Source organism: Calonectris borealis, chromosome 20 (genome assembly GCF_964195595.1).
Source record: "Calonectris borealis chromosome 20, bCalBor7.hap1.2, whole genome shotgun sequence".
In the NCBI taxonomy this organism is placed as follows: Eukaryota; Metazoa; Chordata; class Aves; order Procellariiformes; family Procellariidae; genus Calonectris; species Calonectris borealis.
This window is the reverse complement of record NC_134331.1, coordinates 1,103,545-1,118,745: the sequence shown is the minus strand read 5'-3', so window position 1 is coordinate 1,118,745 and position 15,201 is coordinate 1,103,545. Positions and strand designations below refer to the sequence as shown.

At 53.3% G+C, this 15,201-nt stretch overlaps 1 protein-coding gene across 1 annotated transcript; it reads left to right on the top strand.

The window, feature by feature from the left end:
- The first annotated feature begins 11,496 nt into the window (after nucleotides 1-11,496).
- NPTX1 (neuronal pentraxin 1) lies at nucleotides 11,497-14,876 on the top strand. Its single transcript, XM_075170078.1, has 5 exons — nucleotides 11,497-11,992; nucleotides 12,121-12,328; nucleotides 12,713-12,957; nucleotides 13,060-13,239; nucleotides 13,368-14,876. Exons 1-5 carry the CDS (start codon nucleotides 11,534-11,536, stop codon nucleotides 13,587-13,589), a joined length of 1,314 nt encoding a protein of 437 aa, XP_075026179.1. The 5' UTR covers nucleotides 11,497-11,533; the 3' UTR covers nucleotides 13,590-14,876.
- Nucleotides 14,877-15,201: the final 325 nt, after the last annotated feature.

Genomic DNA, 15,201 nt, shown 5'->3' with positions numbered 1-15,201 from the left:
TCCATAGTCCAGTGTCAGGTCCTGATTTCTTTCATGACAGAGAAAATTCTGCAGCTTTTACTCAGGCAAAATGTTTCTCCACGTCGATAGGCCATGGCAAGCCCCATGCCACTAGAGTATAGAATCTAGGCTACGTATGTGCTTCTCCTGGGCTTGTGTGGGTGTTCTTAATGTTCTGATTTATTTACTTATAATGTTTAGTTCATATTTCTACAGTATGACAGGCTCTCAAGACCTCCAACGATGGAGACTACATAACTTCTCCAGGCAATGTGCCCTTGACAGCTAATTTCCATCTTAAAATTAAAGCAGGTACTTCACTCCTACCCTCAGTGGGCAGAGAAACAGCTTATTTCTCCATTCTGAAGTGAAACTAAATCTTTGTAGCTGTGTCCAGTTTGTCCAAACCTTTCTTAATTCCAGTCCCGTCCTCTGACATGCTCTAGGCACACTCAGCTTTAGTCTGAAAATCCAGCAAGCATGCTTCCTAATCGCTCATCCAAGTCAGCAGTGGAAGTCATCAAGGCAGCTCCCAGCCCCAGATGGATCTCTAGAACACCCTGCTCCTTCCATGTTGACCCTTGATAGCTCATATCGACATCCAACTTGCTGTATTTCATCCTGACCACATTTGCTGGACCACTGCACGTGTCGCGTGATTTTATGTGTTAGCCAGGTAGGTGCCTGTGTCTAAGCAAGGCATCTGGGCTTCTGTTGGAGTTGATAAAGATCTAGTCAGGTCAGTCAATAGAGCTTAGCAGTGCAATTCATCTGAAAAAACGCAGGGTGAAGTGAGCTGTGTCCTAAACTTGGTTGGCTGTATTGACTAGGTCTCTGCCTGCCTAACAAGGAAAACATGACTGTGTTCAGTCTGGAATGCCAATTATGTTTTAGGGCTCTGAAAATACGACTGGGAGTCCCCAGTCAAATGCCCAGTTAATTTATTCGCCTATGCATTTCAACACCGAGGAAGCTTTTATTGCAAGTGCAGGGAGATGCTCCGGCTCCGGCTCCCTTTGGAGGTACTTTAGCTGGTTTGTATTTGTTTATTGCATTCCCACATCTGCCTGCCCGCAGGCTGAATTTTTCCCTTTGAATCCTTTGTGGCACTTATTGCCTAGCTGGCTTTGCACCCCCCTAAAACACACACACACTCATGCTCGTAGGCAGAACTTCACCTACTGTACTTCAGGTTGGGCACTCGCTGTGTTTCAGATCACTGTCTTTCAATCCTAGTTTTATAAAGCTGAGCCCTGGTTTAGCAAATCTGTTCTCGATGAAAGTGGCATTGTAAAACCCTTGTTCCTAGGGAATCTAGGGAGTGGAAACACCATGTCGAGTAAGGCACATTAAGCGGTGTCCTAAAAACCAAAATGCAGAAGGATTATCTTCCAGAAACACACTTGGACAAATTCTTCCACCTGTCACTCTTTCTAATGAAAAATTCTCCTATCTCAGCCCCTGTCAGTGTCCTTTGTTTTGCCTTATTCAGCCAGCTAATTCTAATTCCACTCTTGGGCAGGAAGAAAGAAAGGTATGGAAAGAAGAACGTTATTCATAAATATCAAGAGAGATTTTATCTTTCATTTTCATTAGTCAAATTCACAGGTCACCAAATGAGTCGAAGTCAGATGCAAAGGTCTGTCTTAGCCAAAGGGCTACCTTTCCTGAGGCTTTAAAAGTAGGTGTTTGTCTATACGCTTGCGCATGCGAACACACACCTTCCCCATACACAGCCTCTCAGCCCAGCATTATTTGTACAGCCATGGCCGGGGTTGTTTTAAGCATTTAGGGGCTAACAACAAGGTTTGTTTTAATACTTCAGTCGGGGGACCTTTATATCCTAAAGACAGTAGGTAAAATATTTATTAGGAAGAATATCTATTTTTAACTAAGTATGATTTCAGTTCTATTATTTATGTACGTACAGCACATAGACTTCCGCGCTTGACTCCTCGCAGTAAACGTGCATCGAAGACTTGGGGCTGGAAAGGGGAATTGGAGCCTGGGGAGGAAGGGATCGGGAGGCAGGCGAGAAGGGGGTGGTGGACGTTAGTGCCAAATCCAATACACATCAAAAAAATGATTCATAAAATTGACTCTGCACCTCGTAAAAGAATCCCAGCGACCTCGCTCTGCGAGAAAGAGAGCTGAGGAGTCTACCCCTGCCTCGCTGCCTGTAGCTGCCCCAGCGCTGCCGGGCAGCAGTTGTGGCGTTGGCCCTGCCGGGCTGGGCGCACCGGGGCCGCTCCCCGACCGCCTGCCGCAGGCGCTCGGCCGCAAACGGCCGTCTCCCGAGTAAGCGCTGCCGCGGCTTCTGCTCGCCAGGCAGCTCCCCTGCAGCCCAGCGGCCGCGGCGAGGGAGGAGCGGGAGATGCGCGGCTTGCCCTGCCCAGAGGAGGCTGAGGACGGGCGACGCATCACCCCTGAAGCAGAGGAAGCCACTGCAGGGCCGCTGAGTCTCACCCCAACTCATTTTGCTTCCACACGTCCCTGCGGATGCAGTCACACCGCCCTGCTCCACACGGGGCCACCGTTTCTGCAGAGCGGCCACCTCTCTACCCTGTAGAAGCACTAGTGTCCCTCTGGAAACCCTTTGCCATCTGCATTCGAGTATCCCGCGGCTGACACAGGGGAAACCAGCAGCCGCTTTATTCCGGGAGATGCAGGTGGGACTTAGAGAGGGCTGAGGACCGTGGCCTGAGCACTTGACGTGCCGGTGGTTCTTAGGTGCCCCCGCCCCTGATGCTGATGCAATGTGCTGTTATGAACACACTCAGACTGCCTTAAAATTATGGGAGACATAAAACGGGGGCAAAGCTGTGTCTTAGTCAGGAGCGCTAGGAATTAGGAATATGGCAGGGATTCTTCTTCTCATGTTGAAAAGGCCAGAATAAATACTAGGTCAAAAATCTCCCCCTGCCCTTTTAGTGGAAGAAATGCTTTGCCAGCAGGGGAATTTTTTGTCACCCAGGAAAAGGAGAGAGAGAAAGAAGAGGTGATGCAGCAGTTCGAAGCAGAAAATTTGCGAGTTCTATCTTTTCTCTTTGCCACCACTGAACTATAAAAGGGCAAGTTTCTTGACGAATCAGTAGCTGTAGAGTTTAGTTAATGAGTGTATTTGACATCCTTGGATACAAGGTAGCAAAGAAGTTCGAAGTAATTTAGACTGTGAAGCAACAGCTGCATTTCACCCCAAAGGTGGCTTTAGTTCACTGACAAATGTAAAGATTTCTGTGTTCCTGCTTGCACAGGGGAGATTTAAATGACCACTCCGAAGACTGACAAAAATTGGTTGCTTAATGGAGCTGTTTTTCTCATAAAGCCTGAGTGAAGCTGCACTCAATACGTTTGGGGATACGATAAATTAGATAGTTTGTGGAAGCCGTTAATAGAGTTCTCAAACCACTTCGCTATCCATCTCAATGAAAGGCATTATATAAATGTAAGCTCATTTGTTATCGTTATCTCCCTTTGTCTCTTTGCAATCTGGATAATTTGCTAGGTTATCAGGCTATGTGTGTTTAAAAACACATGATAGATGTCACCTCAGCAGATATTCACTGGTTTTCTCATTATTAAGAGCAGAAATGTTTCCTTAAACACTCTGTAGCTGTTATAGATCAGTATCAGCTCTGACTCAGCGACAAAACCACCCCAATACACTAGAAATAGAAGCCAGTGAACTCTGCTGGCTCCTGAGCCTGCCAAAAGCATTCAGACCAAACGCCCTGTTTTCTGGTGTCTCTTTTTGCAGTTACCTTGCCAAGCACACCTTCCCACGGAGGGCAGACAGGACTCGACGTTCCCTTTAACCAGAGCTGAATAAGAAGTAATTCAGCTAGTAAGAAGTAATTCCGCATTTTACTGAAGTTCTCATACTGTCTTCTTTCGGGGCTTGGGAATGTGAAAGTTATTCCATGGAGCAGCCTTCGGAAATGCCTGCACAACGATGCAGAGATTGCCTCAGAATCAGAACCACGACGGTTTGGTTTTATGATGTGCAATAAAAGAGGTAACAACCAAGAGACGTGGATCCAACCAAAAGAAACCCTGAATGGAAAAATACAGCCTGGGTTGGCCCATGTAGTGTTAATCACTAACATTGTTTTAGATGGAGAAAACCAAAAATCTTTTCCTACACCTAGGGAATGTGATTACCCGTGGAATCAGCATGTTTCTCTAGTTCTCTTTTTAGTTCCCATGAAATACATCAGTTGAAACCTTTTTCTTATGCCTAGGATATTTCAAATTCAAATTCCTGACACAGAGTGACAGAGTGATCAACGTCTGTTTTCTAAATCTTGGTGGGTTTCATGGCTGATATGTTAGCTGCTGAAATTCAGCAGGTTTCTAAGAAATTATGTGACGAGTCTTATTATAATTAATGGAAGTGAGATGAACATATACACAAAATTCTTTTCCTGTCATTTACACTGGGGAGCATCCATACAGCTGGAAAGTAAAGCCTTTTCTACATGGTAAAATAAGCACTACATAAATATAAAGTGTGAATTTATAGTACACTAATGACTTCCCATTAAACTGCTGATTGAACAGTTGGGATGTGGCAAGCATGAGAAGCTTACTCCACTTCCAAAGACCATGCCAAGAGCTTCTGTCCTTGGAAGCAGTGCAGCATAACTAGCATATTCTGGATTCACGATTTAATTTGTTTTGCATTTCCCATGCAGAAAAGCCCTAAGAAGTAACAGCACAAGGCAATCAGCCCCACAGCCCACATGCTGACAACGTTATTACTATGCACAAGTAAAGCAGGGCAGTGCTGATGTTCTCAACTTTGGATGGCATTGCAACTCTAGAAGTGCAAAATGCTGTAACGAATAATAAAAGAAATGTGCACCGCTCCAGATGTGGAGGAGCCCAGAGTTTTGCAAGTCCATCTTTCACCTCTGAAAGAGACGGTGTTTCAGGGCTTCCACCGCCATCCTAGTCCTGGTTCAGAACCGGCCAGGAAGGCCCTCCGCCGGGCTCCTGCATTCCTTGCAACTTCAGCTCAGAAGTGCCAGCCCCACGCACCAGCCAAAATGTCTCCAGCTTCCCTTACTGCCTGGAAGCAGCTTCTATGTCATTCCAGTTACACTTACTATCCCTGCAGCTTCCGAAGCCTCAAATCTTGAAAAGGAATCAATAATATATCCAGCCCTAATGGCATCCTTGCCAGCAAAGAATCTTCAATGTCGTAAGAGCTCCTTTCCCCCACTAAAAGCTACCCTTTAGGTAAGGGTCAGCCCTCGCAGCAGGCAAGTGCAATGAATTCCTATCGCATTACAGCATTTTTATCTATCCTGTCTTTAAAAGCTTGCTGTGTTTTAACTCCGCACCATCATGAGCGCAAACACAAATTGCCTTTGGCACAGACAATCAGATCTCTCACCCCGCACGAAGGACCAGAGCATTCCTCCCTCTGGGGGAGCTCTGCCTCTCCGAGACCTCACCGTCTCTGCTCCAGCTTCTCCCTGTTCGGGAGCAGGTGCCAACGCAGAGCTCCCAGCTCCCTGATCCAGGGCTTGCATCGATACCTGCGCTTGCACACATATCTGCCCGACCCAGACTAGCCGACCATCTGCCTTGTATGCGCTTGGAAGGCCCTCCAGACTTGTCCTGCCATGCATCCATCCTCCCTTCTTCTCCATCCCAAAGGTGTGCATGGAGGCATGCGCAGCCTCCACATACATTAACATACCAGAGCAGAGAGCGTGGGAGAAAGAGAGCAAGAGACCGTGCAAAATAATAAATAATCACGGAAAAAACTAGGGCACCAACAGCGTCGCTGGCTTTTGATGTTTCCCTCTCATCCTGCCCTGCCTTTTCTTCTCTGAAAAGGGAACGCTGCAAGGTGGGAAGAAGCCCCAGAGCAACAGGGACACAGGGCTGTTTCGGCTCAGAAGCGCTAGCAGGATTACAGATAAATATTGAAGCTATCAAAGAAGCTTAAGGGATTTAGGAACCCACTCCCCATTATTATCCTCTCCGGGGGGAGGGGAAGCGATCTTTTGCAGAGACCCACAGCAAACACCAGGACTGTGCTGACTTCCGAAACACCCCGCTCTCGTTTGTTGGACAGGGGAAAAAAAAAGAGCAATGTGTTTTTTCAGTAGAGTGACAGTTTGTCACTTGTGGTGCTTCAGTGGAGGGCAGGCTCTGTGCAGACCTTCCCTCTGTTAGACCCAGGCTGTGGGCAGGAGCAGCAGGTCCAGTCCCACCGCCTGGGCAGGATGGGGAGGTCCATGTCCTGCCAAGGAACTCGGATCCATCACGCAGCCAGCACCCAGCTTTCTCTTACAGCAGGTAAATCCTGAGAAAGCTGAAAAATGACTTGAGGGATGGTCTGGAAGGAAAAGCTGTTGGTTCTTCTGGTGTGTGTGTGTGCAGACGGGGTGGAAATTACTGTACAGATCAATTCTGAAACTGAGAGGCGGATGTGGGATGGTTTAATCCTGCCTCCATTCAAATCTGCTGCTGAAGCGTCACAACAACACTTCATTAACAAAACATGATACAGGCCCTATTCCTCCTCCCGTCTCCCGGTTCCTGCTGTAGGACAACTTCACTGACGGTAAGGAGGTTTTTAATTTGCACCAGCGTAAGACAGTGGAGAAGGATGTCGGTGATCTAAAGGCATTAGCATCCTCTCCTCCGGGACTCCTGGGCTCACAGCTAATTCCCAGGAGCTGGCACAAGTTACAGATCAGCTCCTCTCCTACAGCCCCGCGGCACAGCACGCGTTTCTCTCTCATTCTGCACTCCTCAGAAGTTACCGGTTCTTCCCGCATAAACTAACCCCGATCGGTGTGTGTGGCTGGAGCGGGGTGCACTGAGAACGGGGTCAGGCCTTTTTTGTGCTCACATGTGGCCGCTAACCAGAGAGTCAGGTCAACGCTCAATTCTATACTCAAAAAAAGCATCTCGCAGCTGCAGGACCCCAGCAGGACACTATAGCCAGACGCCGAGCCTCAGCTCCCTCCCTCTCCTGGTCCAGCCCGTTGGATTCCTGGGCAGGGAGTATCGCCACGGTACCGAGCCCCTTCTGCAGCTCTCCCTGCAATTTTGGCTAATGCAAGATCAGTCCTCAAGCAGCCAAAATGGTTTCTCTGCTACACTTTTAAGGGAATGCTGCAGTTTTAAACCACAAATTAAATTTTTAATGAAACTTCATAACTGTTGTACCCAAATGTAATGTAATATTGATAGGAACTGTGCATCCAGCTAGCATGAGATTGCCCTAGAAAGCTTTTTAGGCTGTTATGCAATATATAGCTAAATTAATTATTTGTAATGAAAGGATCTGCGTCCCTATAGCATCACTGAGACCTACTAGTACAAAGAACACGCTCCTCATTCTCACTGGATGTAAATGTCAGGCAATTTAGAAGGAAACCGACTTTTGAGATGGGAACAATGAAAGAAAGGGAAGGAAAAAAGGGGAGAGACTGAATGTGTGTGAGAGAGAGAGAGGGAGAGAAACAGAGGGAGAGATCTGCAAAGAAAGACTGCAGCAAAATGCAGCAAATTTCCGAACTCCAGTCCAAAGTGTTTGTTACAGAAGGGAATACTCCACCTTACACACACCGTATTTGTATTAGCTACACACCATGCTCAAGCTGTTCTAATGACAGCTGTAGATTTTAGAAGGCATAAAAAAAGATTTTGCATATACACTATTCTGCAAACTTAACCATGGAGCAGCTCAGAGACGTGTGCTGGTTTCGTGCGTCTTGTCTGGCTGCACAAGGCAAAGGGCTTTGGAAAGGTCCTGCTCCCCCCACGGCTGGGCTCCGCACAGACAGCCGTGCTGGTGTGTGACCAGAGATCCTGTCCCTGCTGTAGTCTCCCTGAGAACAAGCCCTTTTATTTAAAAGAACCAAGAAAACAGCCTCACAGCCACTGCCACGTCCTGCTTTAAGCATGTTGGGGATGGGGTACACAGCCAGGGGCTGGAGTGGACGATCCCTCCGGGAACCTCAGAGACAACACGGGCACAACCAGCAGCTCAGCTGCATACCAGCTAGATGCACAAACAAAAGGAGCTGGGTTTCTCGCTCGGTGAAGTCTACCCATTGCTATTTCCCATCGCAAAGCTGTCTCCATCCCATAATGGATCATATTGTTCCCACTCTGCAGAGGAGACTTAAATGCGGAATCAGCATTACCCCACAGGAGATGTTTTATGTACAGCAGGCTGCACAAACAGGAGACAAAGCTTCCACTCCCTGCTCCCCAGGGCTCCAGCTCCCGGGATTAAAGAGATTTGTCCACTTAAAAAAATGTCCTTTATGCATTTGTAACTCTGCTGTTCTCACACAAAGGTTAGCGCTGAACAGATCGAATATTTGCGTACCTCACCTCTGCACTGGGCAACTGGCTGTGGCAGAGGGCACTGGGAGCCAGGGCTTCTGGTCCCTGGAGGGAGCACCCTGCACTGTCCGAAACGATACTCGTCCATCACAAATACAAATGTGCCTGCTGGCTCCGGCTCAGAACTAAATCGTCTCCAAGGGTCCTTGATAGCTGTGCTCAGCTCTTTTCAGCTACAGAGTGATAAATCAGCTAGCTACAGAGAGCGCTTTGGAAGAGGCAAGAGAAGAGTTAAAAATAATAGGGGCTCCATTATTCCATTATACCCATACAGCTCCTAAATCTACAAAAGCAATAACGGATCCTACTGCATGATTCAGTGATTCTGGGAAAGCTGAAATCTTGATCATATTTTCTAGTCCTTTCTTTGCATTAGGAGACACAGGGGTTATTTTGCTTATCTGTTGTAGTGCAGCTTTGTTGTTTTTTCCTATCTAGGTATTTATACCGTCTCCATCACCATAGTATCGGAGTGTTTATTTTATTGCATCTGTCACCTTGGTCTCATCTCAACATAATGTACTGTGGGTGACAAAAGATTCCTGGTTAAATTGGTTCAGTTTTGAACAGCTTTGTCAATACCATGCAGATGTTAACAGAAGTGGGTACCGATTCAGCTGCCTCTCAGACCAGTTCTACACTGATGTAATTGTATCGCCTGCAGTAACATTATTTTTGGTTTGCATTCCTGCCTGTGGCAGAAGAATTAGACCTGCAGTCTTTTCAGCCTTTTCCATAGCATCCCTTTTCTCCAAAAAAAAATCCAAAACCAAACCAAATCCAAAACAACAAAACAAAACAAAACAAAACCCCAAAACCAACCCGGCACAGAAGGGAGACTGGTCTGCCCAGTAAAACACATCCTGCCTGTCCCCCTCCTTAACTCCTCTCTGCTCCATTCCTGTTGCATTGAAACACTATACAGTGCAGAGAGCAAACAGGAGGAAAAGTAACGAGGGCAATAAAGCCAGAAGTGAAGAACCTAGTGGAAATGCAGATTTTTCCCCAGAACTTCCTGAAGCAAAGCACACAGCACCGGAGGTGAGCTCCTCACAGGTGTCGGGGGCTCTCAACTGCTGGGCGGGGGCAGGATCGGCAGTGAGAGCCAGAAGCCTTAGGAAGGCTACAAATAATGAGTCTCTGCAGCCCCCATAAGCACTGGGACAGGTTTGATGGAAGACAGCGACAAAAGCACTCCAGGATCCTAGCGGAGGTGCCTCAGAAGCGCTGAGCACTCTGGCACATCTCCATACTTCTTGGCCACTTTTGTGCCAGCGCTGCCCTGGCTTCCCTGGGCTGGGCATCAGCAGCCATACCCAGCCACGGCAGAGAATCAGGGGGCTTTGCCAGCCCTGCCATCCTCTTTCTGCTGTGCCTGATGACAACCCCGAGCCTCTGGGTTTGGCTGTGAAATGCTGTTTTCACTGTAACCCACGAAGCACTGCTGGGTGAGGAAAGGGGCCTCCCAAAGGCAGCCGAGATGCCTTTGAGAAGGAAACTCTATGCCAAGGTACCGTGTCATAAAACTCCTGGGGCTCGATAAACACCTGCAACAGAAAAGGCATCAAACTGAGTCACACAGTCACAGGTCTTGCTGTGAGCTGCTCGGTGTGCTCCAGCTCCCGGCGAGGGCTCGTCAGGCCCGCATCAGAGGGGAGATAAAAGGGGAAAAGTACCATGGAGTGGTAGTACTTCGTCTTTTGCGGCTCTATGGACTGAAAGCTTTTGTATTTTACTGACCCACTCCACTAATCAAAATGAATTGCTTCATATTTCACAGGATAACTTGGCGTTATGTAAATACTCCAGCCATATGGACTGCTGCAGTGCAGATTGGGTAGAGCAGGCAGTGAACTGAGCTGAGAGGACCAAATTCACCTATGGTAAAAGCAGAAGCACGTTTACCCAGGCAGTCTGCAAGCTAAACCTCTCAGCAGTTTAGGTATTTCCTAACACAACACAATACCACGGAGAGAAAACAAGGATAAAACCAACAGGTAGGAGAGCCTCAAGGAGCTGGGGCTGCGGCAGCCAGGACGGTCCTGCTCATGCTCAGGTGTCTTGGCCAAGGGAAGGTTGTGAGGAAAAAATGCAGGGAGAAGCCACACGCTCGCTTCTCTGGGACTGAAGAGGAATCGGCCTTGGCTGAAGTGCTTAAGATGAGAAAAGCGGCAATTCTGATGGCCACAAGCTATTTCCACCAAGGACAGATCCAAATATTACCCAGGGATTTTTTTTCCCTGCTTAAAAAGGAAGAAGAAAAGCAGCAATTGCTCCCCTATGCCCACAGCAGAGCCGTGCACCAACGTCCCTGTGCTGCACCTCGTCCCCGAGGACACGCAGCGATGGCCGGGCCTGTCCATCCTCCAGCAGCACCCGCCGGGGCCGGCACCCTTCACCCTTCTGCCCTCCCGGCTGCGAGCTGCTCGGGCTGGGGTCAGAGCCCCCGGCCCTGCCGGGGTGAGCATCGCCCTGCCCCACAGCCCACCCGTGTCCTCCCCACGGAGTGCGCTGGAGCCCAGGGGTGCCTGCGCCCTCCCGTGCTGTGGGGGCTGTCCTGCTCGGGGCGCTGCGGGTGGGGGGCGGCGGTCAGGACCGGGGATGCCCGGGGGGGTGGGGGGAGACGCTTTGCCGAGCTGTCGGGAACAGCCGTGGGCGGTGCGAGGGAACGGCACCGCTCCCCACGCCGGCACCGAGCCCGGCCCCCGGCCGGGAGCACGGCGAGCCCGCGGGGCCGCTCCGGCGCCTGCCGCCGGCAGCACACGGGCACCCACGGACACGGACCCACGGAGAGCGCGGGGCGGCCCCTTCCACGCACGGCCCTGCGCGCCCACGCGCACTGCAGCACCCCGTCCACCCACCCCGCCGCACCGCGCACCCCGCGCACCCCCAGCTGCTCGCGGCAGCGCCCTCCAGGCAGCCTCCCCCGCCGCACGATCCCTTCTACGCCCCCGCGCCCGCTCCCTCCCGCGGCCCCGCGCACCCCCTACCCACTCGCGCACACTCTCACGCCCCCCCCCCGTCGCGCGGCCGGGATTCCACGCGCCGTGACGTCAGGGCGCGCGGCCCCGCCCGGGCGCTATAAGAGCGGCCGCGTGCCGCAGTGGGCCCGGCGGAGAGCGGCGGAGCCGGCCCCAGCCCAGGCAGCGGAGCCATGGCCGCGGGGCCCGCAGGCAGCCTCCCCTTCCTCCCCCTCCTCCTCCTCTCGCTGCTCTGCCTGCGCGGCCGCGGGCAGGGCTTCGGGCAGACGCGCTTCATCTGCACCTCGGTGCCGCTGGACGGGGACATGTGCGCTGCCTCCGCGCCGGGCAGCGGCTCCGCCGAGGAGCTGAAAAGCACGGTGCTGCAGCTGCGGGAAACGGTGCTGCAGCAGAAGGAGACCATCATGAACCAGAAGGAAACCATCCGTGAGCTGACGGCCAAGCTGGGCCGGTGCGAGAGCCAGAGCGTGCTGGAGGCGCTGCCCGGCGAGCCCAAGGGCGGCGGGGCCGGCAGGAAGGCCGGCTTCTCCAAGAACACCATGGGGGACCTGTCGCGGGCGCCCGCGGCCGAGACCCTCAGCCAGCTGGGACAGACGCTGCAGTCCCTGAAGACCAGGCTGGAGAACCTGGAGGTACGCGCTCCCTCCCGGGGGAGCCGCACCGGGAGCCGCTGCCCGGAGCGGAGCGGGGCGCGGGAGCCCGCCCGGGCACGGCGGCGAGTCGGGCGGTAACAGCCCGCCCCTCTGCTCGCCCCTTGCAGCAGTTCAGCAGGATGAACTCCTCCAGCCAGACCAACAACCTGAAGGACATCCTGCAGAACAAAATCGACGACCTGGAGAAGCAGGTGCTGTCCCGGGTGAACAGCCTGGAGGAGGGGAAGTTCAACCCGAAGAACGAGTCCGAGGAGCGCGGCAAGATCGAGAGCACCCTCACGTCGCTGCACCAGCGCATCAGCGACCTGGAGAAAGGTACCGGGCGCTCCCCAGCCCCGCTGCCCGCGGGACACCCGGGCCGAGCCCGCCGCGGCCACGGAGCCCCCCCCACCGCCCCGCGCCCGCCGGGACCCGAGCGCTGCCGGGCAGGACGCTGAGCCGCTCGGTCCGGCTGGTCCCCTCCTGTTTTCCAGCCTCGGAGCGGTCCCTTTGCCCCGGCTTTAGCCAGGCGGTGCCCGCGGCTGGAGCCGGGGATGCTCCGGGCACTGCCCGGGATTAGGGAGCCGAGCGGTGCCGGAGGGATTTGCTCCTCGCTGCCGTCTCAAGGCCCATTACATAACGGGGTGGGAAGGGGGGGGGAACCCCCAAAGCGGGCAGAGAGGGGGTCCGGCCGGAGCCCACCGCGCCTCCGCCCCGCAGGCCAGAAGGACAACCGGCCCCCGGACAGGTTCCAGCTCACCTTCCCGCTGCGCACCAACTACATGTACGCCAAGGTGAAGAAGAGCCTGCCCGAGATGTACGCCTTCAGCGTCTGCATGTGGATGAAGTCGAACGCCTCCCCCGGCATGGGCACCCCCTTCTCCTACGCTGTGCCTGGCCAGGCTAATGAGCTGGTGCTCATTGAGTGGGGCAACAACCCCATGGAGATCCTCATCAATGACAAGGTACAGCCCCAGGGAGCAGGGAGGGTGCTGGGCAGGGGGGACAGGCTGGAGGGGGCAGCATGGGGAACCCCCGTGCCCACCGCCCTGACCCACCGCCCGCAGGTGGCCAAACTGCCCTTTGTCATCAACGACGGCAAGTGGCACCACATCTGCGTCACCTGGACCACGCGGGACGGCGTGTGGGAAGCCTACCAGGACGGCACGCAGACCGGCAGCGGCGAGAACCTGGCACCCTACCACCCCATCAAGCCCCAGGGGGTCCTGGTCCTGGGCCAGGAGCAGGTAAGGGCTGGGGGGAGGGCAGGTGTGGGGGTCCCCCCTTGGCTGGGCGCACCTGAGGGGACGGATGGGGCCGGGGTGGGACGGGGCAGCCCAGCCGCATGCCCCCTCTGACGGCAGCTCCTCCGCAGGACACGCTGGGCGGCGGGTTCGACGCCACGCAGGCCTTCGTGGGGGAGCTGGCCCACTTCAACGTGTGGGACAGGAAGCTGAGCCCCGGGGAGGTGTACGCCCTGGCCACCTGCAGCACCAGGGCGCTGGCGGGCAACGTCATCGCGTGGGCCGAGGCCAACATCGACATCTACGGCGGGGCCACCAAGTGGACTTTCGAGGCCTGTCGCCAACTCAACTAGGGCCACGGACAAGCGAGAGAAACCTCCTCATCGGGTTCTTTTTTTTTTTTTTTTTCCTCCTTTTTTTTTTTGCGCAAAAACAACCGAGAACGAAGCCACCTGTCTTGTCCCAAGGAGCGGGGTCACCAGCCCCCGGAGCCCCATGACCCTCCGGTTTCTGTCTTGCCAACGTCCTTCAACGCCTGCGTGCCTTGGCCTGGCGCGGCTGCGCCCCGTCCCGCCGCTCCCCGCTTCGCCACCGCCTCCCCCCGCCGGGGCGGCCCCGCTTTCCCCGGGCACCTGCGCCTTAAAAGGCTGCGGGGCCCGGACTGGAGCCCCCCGCGGGGCTCCTCTTCCTCCAGCCTGACCCCCGGGAAGGTGATGCCCCCGGAGCCGGGGGTTGCAACCTCCCCCCCCCCAGTTGCGCTCCCTCCTGGGGAGGTGGCAGCAGCCGGGGCTCCAAGGAGGGGGCATCCCCCCCCCTTCCCCGGTGCTCCCCGGCCGGCGCAGCTCCCGAGCACCACAGCCATAGCCCCGGGCTGCGGCGGGCACCGGGGTGGGACCCCCCGGGTGGGACGCCCTGCCGGCCCCGGCCCCGACCTGCCGCGCTCAGGTACGTCCCCCCAGCCCCGCAGCCCCCCGAGGCCTCCTACGCACCGTAGCTGGTGAAAAATAGCCTTTACCGTCCCCTGGAAGTTTAGCTACCACTGAAAAGTCTGAAGCCTTTCTGCTTTTGATAATACACTATGTTGTTTCTCTTACTGTAAAGGGAAGTTTATTACCGTTTAAAAAAAAAAAAAAGGTATTTTTATGAAGATAAAAAAAATATAAAATTAAGCAGTGCTCCCTGAGGAAAAAAAGTACTTTGTGATTCTGCAGGAAAAAGAGATAAAGAAGTGTATTTTGAAATAATAGGTGCATTTTGTATGGTTTCCTTTTCTAAACTCCTGGTTTGTACTACAGATTGCAGAAATCACCCCCCGCCCGCCCCACTGACCCTGAGGGCTGCCCAGGGTGACAGTGGAGGATGAGGCAGAGAATTCACGCAGGGCTCCAGAGCCTCCCCGACCAACTCCAAAGATGTGGGAGAGACTGCGGAGTGGAGGGGCCCGTACGGAGCCGGGCGAGGCCAAGGCCGCCCCTGGCCAGGAGCACAGAGCTGGCCCAGCCACCGCCGCTGCCGAGAGCCAGCGCCCAGCCGAAGGGCAGCGCAGGCAGGAGCAGCGCAGGCAGCGACACCCCCCCGGATCGAGATACCTTCCTACGAACTGTGGCCCAGGGCAGCGTATTTTAAACTGTGCTCTTTTTAAAAAAAAAAAAAAAAAAAACCAACAAAACCATCGTGAGTTAATTTAAGTTCCTCCTAAGAACCTGTTCACATCAGCAAAGCGACAAGCACAACCTGCTGAGAAGAACAAGACCACTGAAAAGGTTTAACCTACAGTCCCAGGTGCGTCAGATTTGCCATTAAAAAAAAAGGGTGTGATGTCAACACAATGTATATAGTGTATAGTAGGGGAAAGAATAAATGTATCTTAATTTGTCATTATTTTGCTAACCAAAGCTGTACATTTTTCCTATTACTTGCTCTCTGTCTCCTTCGGGTTTTGAATGGGTTACGATATACTACACA

Bases quoted from the DNA above. Each gene is read 5' to 3' on its own strand.
- NPTX1 (XM_075170078.1), top strand. From the start codon at position 11,534: ATGGCCGCGGGGCCCGCAGGCAGCCTCCCCTTCCTCCCCCTCCTCCTC. The intron at 11,993-12,120 runs GTACGCGCTCCC...CGCCCCTTGCAG, and splicing joins CCAGGCTGGAGAACCTGGAG to CAGTTCAGCAGGATGAACTC. The intron at 12,958-13,059 runs GTACAGCCCCAG...CACCGCCCGCAG, and splicing joins AGATCCTCATCAATGACAAG to GTGGCCAAACTGCCCTTTGT.